Source organism: Bidens hawaiensis, unplaced genomic scaffold (genome assembly GCF_021521415.1).
Source record: "Bidens hawaiensis isolate Kalapana, Puna unplaced genomic scaffold, B.hawaiensis_p1.1 tig00001961_1, whole genome shotgun sequence".
Classification (NCBI taxonomy): domain Eukaryota; kingdom Viridiplantae; phylum Streptophyta; class Magnoliopsida; order Asterales; family Asteraceae; genus Bidens; species Bidens hawaiensis.
In genome coordinates, this window is record NW_027491109.1 from 3,024,365 (window position 1) to 3,048,030 (window position 23,666).

General features: G+C 34.4%; 2 protein-coding genes and 1 pseudogene across 2 annotated transcripts; all 3 read left to right on the forward strand.

The window, feature by feature from the left end:
- Nucleotides 1-2,239: 2,239 nt before the first annotated feature.
- Nucleotides 2,240-3,121, forward strand: LOC143603230 (uncharacterized). The gene has a single exon (XM_077080099.1). It carries the CDS (start codon nucleotides 2,407-2,409, stop codon nucleotides 2,848-2,850), a length of 444 nt encoding a protein of 147 aa, XP_076936214.1. The 5' UTR covers nucleotides 2,240-2,406; the 3' UTR covers nucleotides 2,851-3,121.
- Nucleotides 3,122-9,115: 5,994 nt separating this feature from the next.
- Nucleotides 9,116-13,734, forward strand: LOC143604084 (protein HLB1-like). The gene is made up of 12 exons (XM_077080674.1): nucleotides 9,116-9,510; nucleotides 10,672-10,791; nucleotides 11,027-11,096; nucleotides 11,390-11,503; nucleotides 11,580-11,663; nucleotides 11,740-11,820; nucleotides 11,907-11,969; nucleotides 12,554-12,619; nucleotides 12,697-12,849; nucleotides 12,935-13,054; nucleotides 13,135-13,266; nucleotides 13,355-13,734. Exons 1-12 carry the CDS (start codon nucleotides 9,176-9,178, stop codon nucleotides 13,463-13,465), a joined length of 1,449 nt encoding a protein of 482 aa, XP_076936789.1. The 5' UTR covers nucleotides 9,116-9,175; the 3' UTR covers nucleotides 13,466-13,734.
- Nucleotides 13,735-16,987: 3,253 nt separating this feature from the next.
- On the forward strand, nucleotides 16,988-17,793 carry LOC143603246 (uncharacterized; annotated as a pseudogene).
- The last annotated feature ends 5,873 nt before the right edge of the window (nucleotides 17,794-23,666 follow it).

The window sequence follows — 23,666 nt, forward strand, 5'->3', positions numbered from 1 at the left end:
TATATTGTTAATGCAATTACAATTAAATTAAAATTACAGAAATTACATAACTAAGATTACACAAAAAATGTTACAAATAGGTAAAAACTTCTTTTTACACTACATTTGTGATTGTATTAGCAGGTATACATTGTTTATCAAAAATCAAAATTTTTAGTCAATTTCTGCTTGTAACTCTTAATAAAGTAACATATAAGCCCGCTTATACCTCTTGATATAGTTATATATAGTTGCCGTGTGACAAAAAAGGTTCTCCAAATACATACCAACTCTAGATTGATGATAATATATATCCATGATACTAATAAAAAAAATATTCATACACATAAAATATCATAGCTTTTAATCAACTAATATGATGTCATTTGAGAACATTTCCTCATGTTTATCCAAAAATATACATGATTATCCCAAAAACCATATACCTAAACTTTGATGATATAATTATCCTTAGAATCTTTACAATTTGAAATTAATTGATCATGATAAGTTTGTTGTCATTAATATTTTGTGTATGACAAATTTTTAATTGACTTTATATTTTACAATTAAAATTGTATAATCAAACAACATAAAAACCGAAAATTTAAATATAACAAAATGATTTATTTATTTCATATGAATGTAATTGCCAGGAAAATGAAAAATACATACTAACATAAAAACCATGTTCAAATAATAATGATTATTCTGAGTTAAAAGAATATTAAAAGATTTAAAGTTGCATAAAATGAATGTAGTGATTCTTATTTATAATCGTTGAAAGTAGGGTTGTCACTTTTACCCGTAACATGAAACCCAACCCAAGAAAACCCGTATCTGAACCCAAACTAACCTGACCCAAGAAACTTGAACCTAAGAAAATACTAACCCGAACCTGAACTGAAGTAATTCGGGTTGGTTCTTGGGTCTGAATTCTAGGTTTCGGTTTAGCCCGAAAACTTTTAGTTTTAAAAGCATATGTATTTTTAGGTATTAAAGGCTAAGCCTTAGCCGCTGACGTTATCAGAATTTAATCCAAGTCGATTGTTCTCATTCAACATATTATGAATTGAATGTTTATTGTTTATTATTTTGAATAAAAACCGTAATAAATACTTTAATTAACACTTCAAAATTCACTAATTGTCTATTGTCAATCCATATAGAGAATACTTATTATATGTAGTAATGGATTTATTTGGAATAAATCTATAATTTTAATGTCATATATTGAAATAACTTAAAAGATAAGTATCATATATGAAAATTGATTGAAAAAAAAGTGAAGAAGACTATGGTATTGACAAGTGGCAAAACTGGTAGTCTTTTATTAGAATAGATAGATGCTTGATGTATGGTCATTTTATATATCCTAAGATTCATTTTACAATTTATTCATATTTTCCATCCGAGTTATTTGTTCAAATTCTGCAACCGTGTTGGTTGGTGGGTTGAATTGCTTTACTCTAAGCATGTTTATTGAACATTTTTATTTATTTCATATTGTGATTTTTCGCTTGTTTAGTACACAGGTTATTAAACTAGTTAAAAAAATATATAGATTATGAAAAGTGTTTCTTCAAATTTACCCATGAACAATAAATTTCTCTTTCTCTTTCTCTTCCATTCACGATAACACTTTAAATAATAAAGAAGTCACTTACAATAACATGAAGAAGATCTCGGAAACCCTTTGATTAGGTTAACCAAATGAGGATATCCATTTGGTTTGATAGACAATTTTGATAAAGGGTTTGGGAATTTCAATTAAAAGAATGTAAATGATCCTTAACTTTTCTATACTTTTAGTTATCTAAATAACAAAAGTAAATATCTTTAATAATAAAAATTGTAATGTAAAAAGAACATACATTTCATTCATTAATTAAAAAACGAACATAAACAAAAGTCGAGCATGTGGGGTGGTGTTCCTCGCTGGCTTCCATAATTCCATGCCACAACACCCCTCGCTCAATTCCCAAACCCACATTCACTACCCTAAAATGTCTTGTTAAAAAATAGAAAACCTAACATGAGACGTCAGCTAACCATCATATACAATCAAATGGTTTCGTGTGTTTTTGTAAACCATTATATAGGTAGTCCATCCATATTGAGTATTGACGTATCCAAAACAAGTCACATCTAACAAAAATATGTAAGCTAGTAAATGTAACCACTTTTATTGCTATTATTATTTTGAGTAAAGCTCCAAATTCAATAATAGACAGCACCATAAGTGTAAAACATAAATGAAGGTGGCTCACCACCCACGAACCATAACATAATTAGGTGAACCACCATCCCAACCTAACCACATTTAACCCCAACCCCTGCCCACCAACCCTTTTGGTCTATATAACACAATGCTCTTTCACTCCCTATAATTCAATTCCAAAAAGAATTTAAAAAAATAAAAATAAAATGGCAGACGAAAGAGCCGGAGCGGAAATCGTGTATGGAGCCGAAGATTGCCTTCGTAGTTCCATCGAGCTTCTAGAGGAGCTCGGTTTCCCTAGAGGTGTCCTCCCACTAAAGGATCTTGTGGAGTGTGGGCGGGTTAGAGCCACGGGGTTTGTTTGGATGAAGCAAAAGGGTCCATATGAGCACTTTTTCGAGGCAACTAACACACGAGTGAGTTATGCTACGGAAGTGACTGCTTATATTGAAAAGTGTAAGATGAAGAAAATGACCGGGGTTAAAAGTAAACAATTGTTGATGTGGGTACCGATCGTGGAGATGAGTATGGAAAATGAAAATAGTTCCAAAATCTACTTCAAGGTCCCGGTTGGGATCGGGAAGTCGTTCCCCCTGACGGCTTTCATGACCGAGGAAGAAAAGAAGAAGTACATCGAACGATCCAAGTGAATGACCAAGTTAATATGAGTTATTGAAATTGTTATGTTATAACTTATAATAATGTATTTTTATGTTTCTTGTGTCATGTTTTTCTTTTCATTTCGGGGATTTTAATATTTGTAATGTTTGATTTGGAGAATTTATGATTAGTTTAAGATCAAGTGAGATTCAAATTGAGCCTTTTGTGTTATTAGGAAAATAAATATTCATTTATATAAAATAAATGAGAAAAGGTATGTCTAACTATGAGATTAAAATAAAAGGCAAAATTAGAGAAGATGATGTGAGTAAACATATATAATTTATGGGTTTGATATCTTTCTCAATTATAAACTTTGTGATTTGTTTATGTGGTTTGTTGTTAGTCTCTGCTAGCTTCTTGTTAGTAGGGGATGATATCTTTGTTTTGAAATGAAACTTGCAGTTCAAAAATTAAACTTTGTGATTTTAGAAATTACCCTAATTCATTTTGGTGATTAAGTATAATTAAGGATACATTAAAAATCTAACAGTTTTTTTAAAATATTTATTTTAAATAAAAAAAAATGTTAAGATATATGTTAGGGGGGAATTTGGTAAGCAAGAAAGGCAATTTATAATAATCAAATTTTAAATGGTGGCATGTTAAACGGATTGTTTTGTGTGCATGATTCATTGATTTGCATGATAGTTTTATTTTCATCAATATTATGATCACTTAGTAACTTTTTATGTATATTTTTTCAAGATATAATATATCGTTTTGAATACTGTTTTTAGTTTGATGCCAAATCAGTTGCGTATCCAGAAAATTTTTTCACAGGGGTCAGAAATTTTTGGTCGATACTTAGTTGACTATCGGTATAAAAAAATTTCGGTCCGGTTAGGTTGTTCTGGTCGGCTCAAATCGGGTCGGGTCATATAAAAAAAGGACAATCAAACAAAATATCATATAACCAAAAAATGTACCATAAACGTCATTAAAACAATCGTAGTTAAAGTACAATATATCTAAAGTTCTTCTTAATGAGTTTTCGTTTTTATGAAATCTAACCATAACATAGTTTGACATTTATAAGGAAGTCTTTCTCATCTAGTTTGACATTCCTAAGAGCGGGGCCTTGAGCCAAGTAGCAAAAGTGCATTGATTTACATAGACGATAAATATGGATAAACTTTGTCTATGACTTAACAAATATATACAAGTTATGCATAAAATAATATATATATATATACACTTGTGTATGTGTAAAAGTAGATTATCAATATATTATATAAATAAATATAGTTATAAAACTTAATGGTATAATTGACATCGAAAGGTATATTACTTACACGCTGAATTAAAATAAAGTTAAGGTTGGATTAAAATAAAATCATATAAAATCTTTTGTGGTTAAAAAGACTAGTAATTTCACTTCGTAATATTGTTTGTTACTTTTTTAATGTATTACCTTTCATTAATTTTAAAATAAATAATAGAATAAAGTAAAAAAAGAATAAATACTACCTATAGTAAAAAAATAAAATAAAATAATAAGGTAAACGGAAACAATGACATTCCTTTTCAGTTTTTTTTTTTTTTAAAATAAAATTTTATTTATTTCTACTGATGAAACATAGATATTACATCAATATAGCAGGTAGGCGGGCAACAAGCTGCGCCGCCACCCCTTTCTGAATTGCAAACCCTAACCTGCTAAAGACATACCCCTGCCCCTTTGGAGTCGACACATTGCTATGCACAACCTGTTGGACCCTGGTTAGAAAACGGATAGCTTCCGGTGCCAAGGAGCCAAATGTATCAAAAGCCAGAGGGACAAAAACATGTTGGTTCTCTTCGCAGGCTTTAGCATGTTTCTCCACCTTCTTCGTTTCAGCCCTTTTTATTGCTTGCCCAGCTACAAACCCATTATCCCTCAAACCAGCTAAGGGAGATACCCCTGTGAGGTCAACACAAGCGTGTTTTCCCCCGGCCCAACCAAAGACGAGCAAATCTGCCGGTCGTAGAGTGGATCTCCCTTCCGTGGGGTCTGTAAGGAAGTTTACGGGGGCTTCCTTTTTAGCTGATATCCCAGCTCGCCTTAAGATGTCCCAAAGAACGTCCCGCACCCAATCATGTCGGTATTTGAACCCAGGCATCTCCTTGCAATGAACCGCATGCTCTCCGAATTTATCCAGGCAGGCCTTACGGCAGATCGGACATGTTTCGTCTTCGGGGTACATTGGGACCATCAAACGGTACTTAAGAATGGCCCTATACTCAACCGCAGACATGCTTTGGCCCAAGCCATCAATCGGGATAACGGTCAGAAAATCTTGGGCATGAGGACCTTGTAAGCATTCAAAAACCGCCTTCTGTCGGGGGGACAATCCAAAAACTTCTCCCAGGCTCTGAGCGATTTTTCCAAAAAGGGCATTCGCCAAAGTTTTTTGAGGCTTTGGTGGGGCGGTGTCCATATTAGAGAAACCGCCAATGTCAAAGTCTGGGAGAGCGCCATTTAGGCGTTCCAGGGCCTGCACGTAGTTTGGGTCCAGGTCGACAACTCCGCTATTCCTTAAGATGTGATTCTGTAGCTTCCAAGACTGAGCCCTCGACGCTACAAAAGCGTAAACCCCGACATCATGAGCCGAAAGAAGGCCTAAACCCCCTAAGCGCATCGGTAAAGATGCAAGTCGCCACTGAAGATCACCAAAGAACGGGCCTCCACATACAACTATGTCTTCGATGGCTTCTCGTAGCCCCTTATCAAAACAGGATACCGCATCATCCATCATATGGGGGTGGCATGTTCGTAACCCAAAAAGCAACTTAGCAACCCCCATGCAAGACCTAAGCAGGAGGAGTTCGCTCTGGGGATCCCTAAGGCAAGGTAAGAGTTTCATAAGATCAACCGCACGAGATGCTCTCCGCCTCGCCAACTCCTTAATAAAGTAGGGATCTCGACTAACAGCCCCTCCAAGGAGCTTTACCCCTCTCTCTGGTCTACCAATCCCACTAGGGAAGAGCCCATCTTTGACTTTCACCCCGTTACACGTTGGCCAAAAAACCTCGGTTTTCTTAATATTAAGTTGCAGCCCCAATGATGGCCCTTCCGAGTTGATAATGTCTAGGGCTTTAGCGACTTCGTTGGCACCACCAATAATAGTCCCATCATCCAAGTACCAAGCATGAAATGGGAGGTTACAGTCATTTTGTACCCGGAGAACAAGAGGGTGTAATGCTAAGGCAAAGAGGAGGGGCCCAAGGGGGTCTCCCTGCTGAACCCCAGTAGTAGCCCCTATACAGTTATCATCAACGTACAACCTAGCCGGCTGGGCATAAAGGAACTGGACCCATAGATAGATAGACGGGCAATGATGATGAACCTCTCGGAGAAGGGCTGTGCGGTCGACCATATTGAAGGCGTTGGAGAAGTCCACGGTAAGCATAGCTAAAGAGCCGTCCGCGTGAAAGGAGTTAAGAAACCGGTTCGCGCTGTGAAGCACCGCCTCTGCCCCATTAGGGGTCCCCACCCCAAACTGAAAGTCCCCTAAATACTGAGCCATTTCCTTCCCAACCATCTTCATAGCCACTTTAGAAACCAACCTACGCCAGATAGCCCCCACAGCAATGGGCCGAATTCCATTATCCGGCTTTAATAAAGGGGTAAGGGGGGCCGAAGCAATAAACTCAGCGAGCACCTTGGGGCACAGACCCCCTAGCCATAAGTTGACGACTTCAGTGATGGCTGAGAGCAGACCCACGGAAGTCACTGATCCCTCACCACTAAGAGCGTCCAACAAGTGTTGCGCCCGCAACCCGTCTCTCCCGCATGAGGTCCCTTTAGGAAATGATCGGATACATCTAAGCACACAGTCCCCATCCACAGAGAGAGTAGGCAGGACGACAGAGCTAGAAGGCAAGGACGGAGGCGGCACCACTGGGTGTTTATCAATGAGGGCTTTCATGGTTGAATCTCCAAGAGGGGCAACCCCACTTGAGCATAAAACCTTGACTGCAGCTGTGAAATGACCATCCCTGACTTTCCTGAGACATTGTTTAATATTAAGGCTGTTTTCAGAACCCTCCTCCCCTCCGACCTCTCTTTTAGAAAAAATGCTCCCCCCCACGTTATCAAAGAGAGAAAGAACCAAATCAGCAAAACCAGATCCATCTTTCCACACCGCAAGTGCTTGCTGAATGCTACTACATTGCAAAGACTTTCGATTCCCTGACCTGCGTTCCTGCCTAGTGGAAGGTTTCACCACCCTTAAAGTACAACGCGGCAACAAAAGTAATTTGACCCAATTCTCAATCGAGCCTGGTGAAACCACTACCTTGCGTAAAGCGCATGCCAAAGTCTGAGCAAACGCCAAACGACAACTTGGGGGGATGCTCTTAACCGTTTGAATGGGAAGGGAGAAAACCCGTTCCAAAAGGGATACATCCCCAACCACTCCTACAGATGGACTTGGGTCCCTATCTACAGACACACGATTAGGTTTCTGGATCCCAACAATGAATTCTCCAGCATCTCCAGAATCCACAGAAAAAGAATAGACTTAAAATATTTTATTGTTTTAGCATTTTCTAATAGTTTTTAAATGACTTAATAAAATAAATTGTAGGAGAGTACTTTTTTACCTATATCTATTCTAACCTAGGTAACCAAAAAACAAAATACTTACATCTTCCTTTTATCATCTACCCTTTTCTTATGCACCAACCTGCAACTACAATATTCCCAGAAAAATTCCGATGATTTTTTTTTAAATCTTTTTTCCTTCTCTATTTCCAATAATTTTACAGGGGTAGGTGTTGAAATTTCACAGGGGTCAATCAAGAATTTATCATATATATAACACTAAATAATTTTTTTTTCACAGGGGACGGCCGACCCCTGTAGCTAAACCGTAGGTATGCCCCTGTGCCAAATTGAAGTATATTGTCTGCAAAGTTTGCATAATTACTGTATGGGTAATTCCATAAAGAAAACTTGCATACTTTTTTTTCTCATCAAACTGTGTCTATCTTTTAAACACCTGACACTCTCTATCACCAAAGGACAAAATTTTGCACTTATACGGCTCGTATAACCCCTAAGCGAGCCGTATTGGCATATATGGTGTCCAAATAACTTATATGGTATAGGAATAACATATGATTTTGATATTTTTTCGAAACCAATCATTTTAACCGTCAACTTTCTTTCATTGAGCATTTTATTGTTTGAACTAAAAGTTGTGATACAAGTCTTTGGATGATTTCACAAACATGCTTTCACAACTTAAGACACATACTTGTTCTTGAATCTTCATGTATTGTCCAATTTAGGTTTCAAAACTATCAACAAAATACATAAATGTTAGAATAATTTACATGATTCAAAAAGATTATCCATGAGTTCACAACCCTACACTACTATGTAACCTGCATAACGCTTGTCAAAATATAGTATAGCAAGTTAAACCCCGTTAGTCAAATTTAAAATCATGTCATCAATGTCTCACCATATGACACTAGCATGTTTACTGTAATCAGTAGCTCGTTAAAACTTCATGCCAAATCATGTTGTGTGAACGCGCTATCTTACAACTACATGATAAACCCTCCACTCATATCTATAATATTTAACACAAATTTGTTATATTAAAACTTAAAGGGACTGATATTAAAACTAAAGTGTGAACTCCAATTATTTTAGAACTTGGCCACAACACTTTTAAACAATTACATTTTAACCTACAATTTTAATTACAAACTTTTCGATCCATCCTTCTTAATATCACATATTTACTTTAGGGATGAGCAAAATCGGTACCGATTCGGTACCGTCGGTACCGAATCGGTACCAAAGTTTTAAGTTTCGGGATCGATACGGCATCGGTACCGGTATTTCCCGATTTTTTACTCTCGGTACCGGTACTATCCTGGTACCGTCCCGGTACCGAACCGAATATTTCGGTACCGTTAACAGTACCAAGAATTTCCAATTTCGGGATCGGTATCGGTACCATCCCATGCTCATCCCTAATTAACCTGCATTCCGAATAAATATTTAGGTTGGGTTAGGGTCGTATCTCAACCCGCATACCCACCAACCCAAAAACAAATCAACCCGTCAAAATCGACACCATTAACACCTATGTCTGTAAACGAACCAAACATTCAGCGAACGGTTAGTGAACTGTTTGACGGAAAGTTCGTTCAAAGTTAAGTAAACGAACAGAAACACCCTTGTTAAACCAACTCCTTTTAACATTTGCTTCGAGAAGTTGCAACCTGTATCGAAGCAAGGGAATAGGCGCTTTCAACTCTCAAGATCTGGCAACTCTTAACTTCAATTGAGTAGCTTTCAATCTCCAGTGAACGATGTCTACAGAAGACGATCAACGGCCAGAATCACAGAACGGAGATGCTAAACCTGAACCGGAAACCACTCCGATCCAATCAAGTGATAACGGAGATGATAATTCTTCCAATCTTCACCAACCGATCCAATCAAATCATAATAATAATAATAATAATAACAACAACATAGATCCGAAACCTATGAAATCAAAGGACAAGAATGAGCAGGTAGAGAAAGAAGAAGGTAATCGAACTTTTACTATGAGAGAGTTGCTGAATGAGTTGAAGAATGGAGATCAAGAATCTCAACTCTCTGCTACTGATTCTGCTGTTGCTGCTGCTGACCCAAGGCAAAGGTATAATTTTTTTAACCTCATTTGATTATTATTGTTATTTTCACAGTTGTTATTGTAATTGAATATAAAAAGCCCTATTTTGTTTACTGATTGTGGTTAATTGGTTACGTTATAGTTAATAGGTCTTTGTTAATTGTTGCTAGGCCTATAAACAAATTGAACGTTCGCAAACTGTTTGGCAAGAAGAAGTTCGTTTACTTAATAAACGAACGAACATGAACACTTGATTTGTTCATTCATTTGCGTTTGTGAGCGTCGGTTATGTTCTATGTTCGTTTAGATTTATCTAAATATTTTGACAGTTGTTATTGAAAGTGAAAAGGAAAAGACCTAACTTGTTACTGATTGTGACTAACTAGTTATGTTGTGTCGGTAGGGTTTATTCAAATTGAAAGGAGTAGGTTTTTGATTATTTATGACTGGTGCCAAGATAAATCTGTTATAAATATTGTTGTTCGACTTATTCACTGTGGATTGTTTTAAACCGTTCGGGTTTCAAAATTTAGTCTTTTGTTTGGTAGAAAGAGCAATGCTAGGGGTGTACAACTGTGCATGGTTCAGTTCAGGTCGGTTTTGCCTATTGAGCTTGAAAATTTTGTGCTGAAATAAAAAGACCAAAGTTAATGAATTTGGGCTTAAATCATTTTGATGATTAATAACTAAATGATGATTATGCATTTTTGCTAAAATAATTGAATTAATTTTATATTAAGTTCTTATATATTACTTAAAATGAAAATCTATAAATTCGGTTTTTTCGGTTTTTATTATATAACAGAACCGTAAGTTTGGTTTTTACAAAAACATAAAACCAATCCGTCGGTTTTTGTTTTTGTTTTGGTTTGGTTTTTTATGTTTGGCATTTTCAGTTTCATGCATGCCCCTGTCTAATAGCAATATTGAATTATGCTAATTGTGTGATTAGTGTCTCTCCAGTACTGCATGTGACTTTTGGCTATGAAAGATTATAAATAATGCTAGGAATACATTTTAAAACTCATGTTATTTACGTTTTGTGCTACCTTGATCCAATTCGAAACTTGCATTGCTGTTCTTACTCTCACTCTCTGACTGTCGGTCGTTTTTTCTCATTGATCAAGAAGTTGTGTTAATAACTTAATATACTAATGTTCTTGTTGTCATATCTTTGAAATTTTGTAGTCAAGAGAACACACAGCATACTGAAAAGAACAGTGCCGCCATGGAGTTGATCAACAGTATCACCAGTTCTGACGAGGAAGGTCGGTCAAGGCAACGGATTCTTACGTATGCAGCAAAAAGGTAGTCCTTTTTTCATGTTTTATGTATGCATCCTAGACATAGTTATGCTAAATCTTGAACTTTGTATATTAAGTCTGCCATCTTGTTAGATCGCAAAGAATACACGTAACTCTTGTAGCAAGAACTGAAATTTATGAGAATAAATACAAATTGTTTCAACAATTCTTAGACGACAACAAATGAAAAAAAAAACACGCAACCAAGTAGTGTTTTTTATATATTCTTTTGCTTTCAGGTATGCAAATGCAATAGAAAGAAATCCAGATGATTATGATGCACTTTATAATTGGGCACTCGTTCTTCAGGTAACCATGCGACCAAGTAATGTTCATAAATATATAGATACATGTTGTAGGCACCTGCTTTCTAGCTTTAATCTATTTCCCAAAACAATAATGAGTAATGAACAGCCACACCACACGATTTTTGTCGTTGAATATAGATACCTTTACTATGTTATTATTACGTGTGCTATATATTTATGTAATTTAATACTCTTTTTGGTATTAATGAGAACCTGATAGAGAAAACTCACGGGGCCCATCAATACTCTGCTGCATTATATAAATCGTTTCTTATCTTTTGCTTTCGTTTGTAGGAAAGTGCAGATAACGTTAACTCAGATACTAGTTCACCATCCAAAGATGCTTTGCTTGAAGAAGCTTGCAAAAAGTATGATGAGGCTACACGTTTAAACCCTACACTTCATGATGTATGTATCTCAATCCATATAAAGTAGTTACACTGATAATGACACATGGTATTCAAAGCTAGTTGCATAATTGCAGGCTTATTATAACTGGGCTATTGCCATATCTGATCGAGCCAAAATGCGTGGACGTACAAAGGAAGCTGAAGAATTATGGAAGCAGGTTAGACCTCTTAATCATAATATCATGAAGAATGTAAAATACATGGAAATTGAATTTTGTATTTATAATATCGCAGGCAACAAATAATTATGAAAAAGCTGTTCAACTAAACTGGAACAGTCCTCAGGCTCTCAACAACTGGGGTCTTGCTTTACAGGTAATCTTTTAGATTTAGTTTCATCAACTTATGTATTTATTTCCATTTCCATAATTGTTATTAATATCATAATTTGATATTTGCAGGAACTGAGTGCGATTGTTCCTGCACGTGAAAAGCAAATAATAGTAAAAAGTGCAATCAGTAAGGTACAGTAATATCATATTAACGTCATCATTTGGCTCATGGCTCGCTCGAAGTTCGTTCGAAAAAGCTCGTTTTTAAACGAGCCGAACCCTGAGCCAGGGTTGGCTCAGCTCGTAGGTCTCTTGATAACTGGCCCGTTGACTTGCTCAATTGGCTTATTTAAATTAAACCCAAATTTTAACACATATAATAAAAGTAATAGTAACAATAACAGAGAAAAATATTGGGAAAAAAAACAAAATAATACATATAATATTATGAATCTACCTCTCGATCTCATAAAAAATAAAAGAATAATAATACATATAGCGTTATAAGTTCTACAGTTTATAAATTTCGTATTATGTGTGTCTTAAAAAATTATTTTTTTGTCATTTACATATCAATGTGTGAAAAAATAACAATATAAAATTTAATGAGCCAGCTCAAGCTTGACTTATCAGCTCTATAAATTAAGTGAGCAGAGCCGATTCGCCTCGTTTAAGCCCAAGCCGGAGCCCAAGACCAACCTGGCTTGGCTCGTTAACAGCCCTAACGCAGGCTGTGAACATGCATCAGTCTCTTAATGACGTATTTTTTAATGCAGTTCCGTGCAGCTATACAGCTGCAATTTGATTTTCATAGAGCCATATACAACCTTGGCACTGTTTTGGTTAGTTTAAGTTTAACCAACTTTTCTTAATTTGTATATATAATCGTGTACTGATTTCATCAATCTTGCTTTTGCAGTATGGATTGGCAGAAGACACATCAAGAACTGGAGGACATGATGCTACTTCAAATGAATTATACAGTCAGTCGGCTATTTATATTGCTGCTGCTCATGCGTTAAAGCCAAATTACTCGGTTTACACGAGTGCATTGAAGCTTGTGCGATCCATGGTTCGTGAATTTTACAGTCTACTAATTATATTATTAATCATGGCTGTTATATAATCACATTACTGAGTTTTAATCTGTATTGTAGCTGCCTCTACCTTATCTAAAAGTTGGTTATCTAACCGCACCACCAGTGGGTAATCTAATCGCTCCACATTGCGACTGGAAACACACACAGTTTGTTTTGAACCATGAAGGTCTCCAACAGGTATGTAATTATGTATGCATGTATGTCTAAATGTGTGTGTATGAGTGTGTGTACTGATATTTATGATTAATTTGTGGCAGATACACAATAATGGCAGGCCTGCAATTAAGATTGATATCCCGGATATTGTCTCGGTATCCACGTGTGCAGATTTGAGTTTGCCACCTGGTCCTTCAATCTGCATTGATACAATTCATGGACCGACTTTCTTGGTAACGAATAATTTTGATTAAATTTTGTTAAGTTTTTAGTTTTTAATGACAACATTGAGAATTAGAGAATCTTTTTTTTGTGTCTCAGATTGCAGAGTCATGGGAATACTTGGATACATGGCTTGATGCTATTCGGCTTGTTTACACAATTTTTGCAAGAGGTAAGACTGATGTTTTAGCAGGCATAATAACCGGTTAATTTTTTATGTTTTGAGCGAGAGAGAGAGAGCTGATGTTTAATGGGAGTGTGGAACTGACTCCTTATAGATGATATGTGATGTAAGATTTTTGTATATTATTATTGTTTGTCGTTGTCTCAGTGGTCATGGACGAATGTAGCTTATACCGAACGTGGTAAAGTAACAGTTTATTGTGTTATATTTGTATCGACATTTGAGTTATAACGGATGATGTCATGATTGGCTCAAAAGAAAGAGAAGCGGTTTTGAAGTTACTTTTACCTTTAGCAGAAGTTAAATCAGGATATGGTTAATATGATTATAGTAATGCTAGAACTTCAAAATCTACTAATGTTATTTATAAAATATAAGCAACTCTGTTTCGCTATCTTAAAGGAACTTGTGGTGTAGTCTGTTGCTCATTTGTCTTCTATTTCGATGAATGGTTACTCTGTAATAATATGATTGATAAGTGGACCGTGGTGTAGACGTCATAAAAAGATATTTTGGGTCTTGCAGTTGCCGATGGTGATGATGCTATTAAAAGTCATTCATTCAATGGATGTGAGCAGTTTTAAATTTCAACATCGTAAAACAGTGCATGTATTAAACAATTAAACTTATGGATCTAAGAGAGAAAAATATAAATTTTCAACATCATAAAACGGTGCATGTATTAAACAATTAAACTTGTGGATTTATAGTTTCATACATCGTATAGATAAGTTTCACATGTAAAATAACATCAACAATCACTCCTGTACTTGTATGATATGATGCCACTCTTGTTTCGATTTTGGGACTTAGGATTCACTAATTCATGTTTAATTTCTAAAAAACTTTTTTGAAGAAACATTCACTCTGATGGGTGTTTAATATATTTTATAATTTTAAACTTAAATAACAAATTTAAACAAATCATACGAAGATGAAAAACTACAAATTACTCTAAATTCTAAAATAAACAAATATTTAAATCTTTCATGTTAGAGGTGTATATATCGGGTTTTTCAAATATTCGGGTATGACTATAGAACCGAGTATTGGAAAATCGGGTATTAACAATAATCGGGTTGGGTTCGGGTTCAAGTATTGTCTTTAAAAACCATACCCTATGCATCAGGTTTGGGCCGGGTATTGAACCGAGTATTTTAAAGTCGGGCATTTGAATACCCTATCTTCGGGTATTGAAAAAACCCTATTTTCGGGGTTTTTTCCGGGTAATTTTTTGGTATAATTAGATTTTTAATTTTTTAAAATGTTGCAGTTTTTAGATGCATTTTTAGAGTATTTTCCGGGTAATTTTAGGTATTTCAAAAATCCAATTTCGGGTATTGGAAAAAACCGGGTTCGAGTATGGTATTGGTTTGGGGTTTATTACTGGGTACAAATCGGGTCTGGTTCCGGGTATGAGTTTTCGTATTTGAATGCATACCTATCCATACCTTATGGGTAGGGTCGGGTACGAGTATTAAAAACCCAAGTTTAAGGGTTTTTTGTGCACCTCTATTTCATGTTACTCTAAATTCTAAAAATCAACAAATATTTAAATCTTTTATGAACAATCTAAATTAAAGATTAGTTAAAACTTTCTCATCAAAGAAAATGAACAAGGGCCGGTGTTTTCTACATCGCTTTAGACCTCAAAATGGATGAGCCAACATAGGGTCAAATTTTGTTATTAGCATGACTCCGCAGACAATATAATCTGGCTATAATGGGACAAGGAGACTCAAACTTGATAAATGCTTTGGTCTAACACACAAGAAAATTGTCGTTCCAAATAATAATAATAATAATTTAACAAACAACTAACGAGCCAGATGAGTGATCGGTTTTGGCGGAAAGGATGTTTTCCCCAACCTTTATAAACTTGAGAAGAACAAATTCTGCAAGGTGAGTGATCGGTTTTGGCGGAACGGGGGGACCTTCAGCTGGGCTTGGGATTGGTCAAGAAATCCTAACTCTGAGCAAGAAAGAAAGGAATGGGAAAAATGCTTTCAGTTATTATGTGTTGCGAATTGGAAGGGGGGCGCAGATGGTTGGCGATGGATAGGAAATAAGGAGGAGGATTTTTCAGTGAGTTCAGTCAAGAAGTTATTAAACAAAAACAAAGATTTTAACCTCAATTACATCATGACATGGAGTAAGTGGGTTCCGGCTAAGTGCAACATACATGTTTGGAGAGCGGAGATGAACAGAATTTCGACGAAGACGGCGCTGGAAATAAGAAACGTTTATGTGGAAGATAATCGATGCCCTCTATGCGATTCAGGACGTGAGTCGGCTGATTATATCACTACGGGCTGTATTGTGGCGGCAATGGTGTGGGATCACATAAGTCGGTGGTGCAAAGTTCCTCCTATATTCGGGTTCACGGTTATAGATTTCTTAGACCTTCATAAGTCTATTGATTTGGGCAAACTTGAGAAGGAAATTTTTCATGGGATCGTTATTATTACTTGTTGGAATATTTGGAAAGCGAGAAATGAAAAGGTCTTTGAAGACAAACATGTAAAAATCGAAGAGATTATAGGGAAAATAAAGTCGAAGGGGTTTATTTGGTATAAGTATAGAACAAAAAATAGACATATAGATTGAACGAATTGGTGTAAGTTCTCGTTAATGTGATTTTCCTTGTGGTTGGTAACTTCCATCCGAGTGTGGAGGAAGTGATTTTCGGTGTTTGTTTACTATAATATATATAAACGAAGACATAAAAATCTTACGTGTCGTGATGTGGTCGCTCCCCCTTTTTTTGGAGTCACTAGATTTGCTTGATTTTTAAATGGAGGCTTCTCATGCATTTTGACCCGAATTCATGGGTATGGATCTTACCAAACCCAGATATTCCTTAAACGGGTTATAACATCTTATTAAATTAAAAATTATTCTCACCAAATTATTTATGTAAAAATCCTATAAAATAGGATATAATAATAAATAATATCTTATTTATTTTAAAAAAAGATATATATATATATTATTTAAATTAAAAACCAATTTGATAGAAAAAAAATAAACGGGTCTTGGGTCTCATCAAACCATAAGTATATTATTAACTTTCATAAATATTATTTATAATTAAAAAACCAATTTCATAGTAAAAAAATAAACGGGTCTTGGGTCTCATCAAAACCATATAGCTTTAAAACCAGGTTATAACATCTCATTTATTTGTGATATAATTTATCATCAAACCATAAGTATATTACTAACTTTCATATAATAAAAAAATATAAATTAAAAAAACAAATAAATATTAAAACAAACAATATAAAATAACCCCATAATACAGGGAATAAAAATAGTTGTTTATAAAAGTTTACCATTTGAAAAAATAAAAAACAACCAACTAGACATAAATATCCCATCCGGAGTCGCACACAGAAGTTGTTCTTTCCCGCAACAAACCTCGCAATTTCTCTGTTGGCGCTAACTTTTGTCGTTTACTCACCGCCTCACAAACCTTGTGCACTACCCCTTGTTTTCTTCCTCCATCCATCATCATTGACCAAACCCATACAATAAATATATATCAACTTAAACAACAAAGGATTCACAATTCACGCTATAGTACTATTCATCTCATCTCATCTCATTTCATTCATTAAATTAAGTTAAGAGTATAATATCAAACATGTGCCGTGGGTTTCAGCCGGTTGATCAAACTGAACGTCTCTTCAAACTCAAATCCTTTCATGTAATATTATCATTTTCCAAACCCCCAGCTGGGTACTCATCCTTACCCGAGTCCCTGACGTTACACTACCTCCCGCGGATCACCGGGGGGCCGTTGGAGGTGAACGGGTCCGTTATACGACCCGATGCAGCGGTGTTTGTGACGTTGCATCGGGTGATGGGGAGGTAGTGTATGGGAGTAGGGAGCGGGTAAGGGTGAGTGAGGGGGTTAAGTTTGAGGTTTATGTGAAGGAGGATAAGGTGGTGAAGGGTGGGTTTAGGAGGGATGGGAGTGGTGAGTGGAGGATGGAGTGTAGGTGTGGGTTGGAGGGTGGTGGGGGTGAAGGCGGTGTAGGTGGTGGTGGTGGCGGAGGAGGAGGCGGTGGTGATGAGGGAGATGGTGGTGAGGAGGAGGAAGAGGAGGTGTTTTGAGGGGTTGGAGGAGATACCGGAGCAAGAGAGTGAGGAGGAGGAGGTGGTGGTGGAGTGTGGTTGTCCTGATTGTGCCGGTGGTGAGGCGGTGGAGGACGGTGGTGATGCGGTGGAAGACGGTGGTTGTGAGGTGGAGGGTGTGGGGATATGGGTGGTGTGTTTGGGGGTGGGGTATTTGGTTTCTAAAGCCTCTTCAAAGAGTGTAAGGAGGAGGAGATTATTATAAGTTGTGACAATTGAAAGAGTTCAAAGATTGTGTTTGGAAGACAAGATGATTTGAGTGTACATGGAAAAGTGATTACATACACGGTTGAGAAGTTTTGTTTCATGTTTTGTATAATTGTCTTTGAGTTGACAATTAGAATTAGTAGGTTGTAATAATTAAAATGTTACAATACAAGCTTAGCCAAGGTTTTTTTTTTATGTTTCCTTATTAACTTAATGTGGAAGTTGACAATGAACTATAATGTTTGGGAGAGAGATTCGAATAATCATTTAAATTGAGAAAATTATAAGTGTTGCTTTCTTCCTAGCTTAGACAAAAGAAATCACTACATGTTTTCATGTTTGTTTGAAGACATATTTGCCTCCTACTTCCCCACACATTCAATGGCCAAAACTATGGTATTATTCAAAGAAGTTTGAAAATAATTTTGTTGAGAAATTATCATGTTTACTATTCCTAAATTCTAATATAGAGTTTCTGAAACCATATTAACAATATTACATTCTATAATATGCATACCCACACATATTGGATTGGACCTGGCCCAAACATGTTATTTCTCCATTTACTCCCTAACCTCATTACCAGGTTTTAAGAAAATCATACAAAAAAAATAATTTCAACAGTTCAACCCAAACCCCTGTGGCCCCATGACCCATCCCCATATTTCCCCATACATATTTTTAGAAGAAAGCAAAGCAACGCCTCATATTTTTTAGGCTATTATGAATTTATGATTCATATATGGAATGGGATTTTTAGAAACTGATAGAAAATAATATATTTTTTAATTAAATTAAATTATAAGGACGATGATAGGGAATGGAGTATGAATACTCTAACTTGAGTCTTGACTATTGGAGACCGGAGAGTAGTGGTTAATGAGACTTCGGTCTTGGCCCTCTTTTAATGCCGTTATTCTTGATATCTTCAAATCTTTGGGAACAAGGTTCAACACAAATCAATTACGCGAAAGCTTTACAGATCTATCCAATCTAATGAAAAAACTTGAATTCTCATAGCAACATATATAATAGGGTTTGCAAGACATAGGTGGTGTTTGAGAATTGAGATTTCTTATTTTACCTCCACTTAGAGCAATAAGTTATAAGTCGCAAGTTTGTAACCTATCAACTCATCCCCCTAAACACCTTTTTAAACTTTTCAATAAGTTATAAGTCATAATTAGACTAAACCAAATAATCCCAAACACCCTCATAGATTCATGTGTACATACATAGTTGTGAAGTTTTGTTTCATAATTGTCTTTGAGAACGGAGAGTGGACTAACCTTTTTAAACTTTTTAATAGTATATACCCACATATTGGAGTAAAGAAGAGCTAACTTGACTATTGGAGAACGGAGAGTGGACTGGTGGCTGATAAAACAAAACTGTACGAATCTATCCAATATTCCAATCCAACGCATTAATCTAGTGAAAAAAAAAAACTAAACCTCTCATCGTTGCAACACTTCTTCACAATTATTATTCTTATTTTACAAATATAATCATGTAAGCTATCTTTCATAACAAACTTCACCCCTATCATTCACAAATATAAGTTTAAAATATATGACAATACAAATTTTAAAATAAAAAAACAAAAAACACATTCAATTTGGTGTGCAAAAATATTGAATTCGGCGGCTAAATCCTACATGGCTAAGGCCTAGGAGAAGATGTTTGAGCCGGCTAACTCATTCTAGCCTACGAGCTGATATAAGAGCCGGCTAAGAGAAGAAAATGAAGAGGATTTCAAAGTCGGCTAACAGGAGTGTGTGTGGATCTAACAGGGGTTTCCTCTTTGGTGGGCTTAGAGAGTATTAGTTTCACAGTCGGTCAAGCTCTTCATGAACGGTGATTAAACATGAGAAGACATGTCTTGACAATCAACATTTATTTATTCCTTCTGCTTTTGAAACTTTTGGTTTCTTTGCGCCTGCAGCTGTGGAGTTACTTTGCCAAATTCAACGGGTTACGCATAGTAATGTTATGATTAAAAGATCCGCCAATGCAGTTTTTAAATGATTGGGTTTTGCAATTCAAAACGAGGTAGTAGCGCAGCTTGTTGACCGTTTGCAATTTGTTTTGATGTAATCACTACTTTTTGTCACACCCCAACCTACGGCGGAAATGCCGGGGCGGACTGATTGCTCACAGCTTTTCAAAGGTTACTATCAAGCAATAATATAAGTTTCGATATCTATTAAATAAATTGACAAGTAACAACATCCATACAAAAACCAAATAAACAAGTACATATATCAATCAATAACAATATGTCTCGTTAAGTTTTCTTCTATTATAGATCCTTAAGTGGTCGTGCACTTCACATCAAACGAATACCTGCATATGCGTTGAAAATAATATAGTTTTGTCAACACAAGGTTGAGTGAACAACACACCAGTTCAAAGTATAAATAAAAATATGTATTTGCAACAAGTCATATGAGAATAACAAAATAACCAAATGAGCAAGTATAACTGAGATGTCGAGAAGCACAAAGCTATAACGACTGGCGTATGATCATACTAGACTGAGATTATGTTGGACCTCTCCGAATGCGAAAACATAAAAAGCAAATAAGCACATAAACAAGTAAGGTATAAGTTGTTAACACATAAGACAAAGTTGCAGTTTTAAGTATAAGTATATAATGAGAAATATATTTACGCATATGTCCCCAAAACATGAGAAAACGAGTAAAATAGGGGAATGTGGTACTCACCTTAACAGACGAACAAAAGTGAATGGATAACACTAAAAATAACGAAAGCGGGTCACGCGCGTTGATGACAAAGCCTAATAAGGAAAAAGAATACGAAGATACGCTAAGTTAAAGAACTAGATCGTATAAGCGAGTTCGATAATTACAAAGCTATTAAGTTACTATTATATTCTTTTTAGTCATCTAAACTCATATTTGTAAACTAATTAAGCAAATAAATATTGATAACTTATATACAGAGATTCGAGTTTGAACGGGTGTTCGTAAAATAATAATTTATATAAGTTTATAAATGACGATTACTTATCAAATAATATATTAATTTATATAAAAAGAATCATTTTTAAATGACTTTTATTTACAAGTTTTACTTTTAGTTAAAGTTGTATTATATATATATAAATATTTATAAAAAAAATACATTTGGTTTATAAAATACTTGCCAAATAATTATGTAAAATAATATGGTATTTAAATATATACATATGTATTGTGTTATGTATTTTAAATAAACAAAACCTTAATAAATAAAAACCTTTATCAAATTTTTAATAACTAATATATACATATATATATATGCATATATATACATTAATATAAATATATCATATATTCATGGTTATAATCTAAGTTCGGGATGACAACGAGTTATTATGTCGGTTTTAATAAAACATTGATTATCCATTAATTATTATTTATTAAAAGTGATTAAAAATGATAATATAAAAAAATCACTAAAAAGACGGGCTAGGGGAATCGAACCTGCGTCCCCAGGCGTCTGGAGCCTTATCACAAACCAGCCAACCATCTGATACAGAGGATTAGATGATTAGGAAGTGAAACAAAAACTTTATGAACAAACGGATATACAACTTAGTTTAAGAACTAACCCTAGAATCATCAATTGATCAATCTGTTAAACGTTTGATCAATTGATGTTAGGGCTATTGAAGAGTGAGAGACGAAGAACACAGAGGTATAACTAATTACCTGTTAAACGTTTAATCAATTGATGTTAATTAACTAAGTTTTTAACCCGGCGCGTTGCGCCGGGCCTTGTTTCCAAATCGGTTAATTATCTCCGAATATATATATATATATATGATCAAGATCATGAGAGAACCTTTTTGAAATTGAGAATTATGAGAACCATTTTAAACCACAAAAAACCTAAAAATAAAAAAAAATCATAAAATAAAAAATAAACACAAAAATCAAAAAAGTAAAAAAAGTAAAATTCTTATTTTATCATCCCGGTTTCATAAAAAAAACCTCGGTTTAGCTAATTATATACACATATGTATAATATATAAATATATGTACATTTACATGTTTTTTTGTACACATGTGTATAATTTAAGATAAATGATACTGTACATATGTATATATTACGTAACTAAAGATTAAATAAAATTATACATATGTGTATAATACGACGTTTTTTTTCTTTTTTTTAATGAAACCGGAATGAAATATAAGAATTTTGGTTATTTTACCTTTTTAAAATTTTTAATATTTTTTGTTTGATGATTTTTTTAAAGGTGTTTTTAATGGTCCAAAATGGTTCTCAAAGTTATCAATTTACAAAGGGTTATCTTAGGATCCTTACCATATATATATATATAGGGGATGGTTCAAGAGAGAAATGATATTATTGCAAAAAATGTAAGAAATGAATATGAACCACAAGTTTTGTTTTAAATTTTAAATACTTGAAGCTAAATAAAGAAAATAGTATGCAGAAATTTCAAAATGGTCCCTGAAGTATGAAGAGGGAAACACAAATGGGTTAAGATGTAGTTTAAGGTGATAATTGAATATTTATCAAAGTTGTTTTATATATTTGTATATTATATATACAAATAATAATAAAATAATAATTACTCGAATAACGCGATAAATGTACCCGAACATCAAACCGGGTCGGGTGTTTAATAAAATACTAATTCAAAAAGTCCGCGTTGTTACACTTTTCGACCCAGTTATTAATAGCTCAGACTCGCCTTGTTAATTAACTAAGTTTTTAACCCGGCGCGTTATGCTGGGCCTTGTTTTCAAATCGGTTAATTATCTCTGAATATATATATATATATGTGTGTGTGTGTGTGTGTGTGTGATCAAGATCATGAGAGAACCTTTTTGAAATTGAGAACTATGAGAACCATTTTGAACCACAAAAACCTAAAAATAAAAAAAAATCATAAAATAAAAAAAACACAAAAATCAAAAAAGTAAAAAAACTAAAATTCTTATTTTATCATCCCGGTTTCATAAAAAAAACCTCGGTTTAGCTAAATTATATATACATATGTATAATATATACATATATGTACATTTACATGTTTTTTTGTACACATGTGTATAATTTAAGATAAATGATACTGTACATATGTATATATTACGTAACTAAAGATTAAATAAAATTATACATATGTGTATAATACGACGTTTTTTTTCTTTTTTTTTAATGAAACCGGAATGAAATATAATAATTTTGGTTTTTTTACCTTTTTAAAATTTTTAATATTTTTTGTTTGATGATTTTTTTTAAAGGTGTTTTTAGTGGTCCAAAATGGTTCTCAAAATTATCAATTTACAAAGGGTTCTCTTAGGATCCTTAACATATATATATATATATACATATATATATATATAGGGGATGGTTCAAGAGAGAAATGATATTATTGCAAAAAATGTAAGAAATGAATATGAATTACTAGTTTTGTTTTAAATTTTAAATGCTTAAAGCTAAATAAAGAAAATAGTATGCAGAAATTTCAAAATGGTCCCTGACGTATGAAGAGGGAAACACAAATGGGTTAAGATGTAGTTTAAGGTGATAATTGAATATTTATCAAAGTTGTTTTATATATTATATATTAAATTAATATTATAACAAATAATAATAAAATAATAATGACTCGAACAAACGTGATAAATGTAACCCGAACATCGAACCGGGTCGGGTGTTTAATAAAATATTAATTCAAAAAGTCCGCGTTGTTACACTTTTCGACCCAGTTATTAATAGCTCAGACTCGCCTTGTTAATTAACTAAGTTTTTAACCCGGCGCGTTACGCCGGGCCTTAATTCCAAATCGGTTAATTATCTCTGAATATATATATATATATATATATATATATATGATCA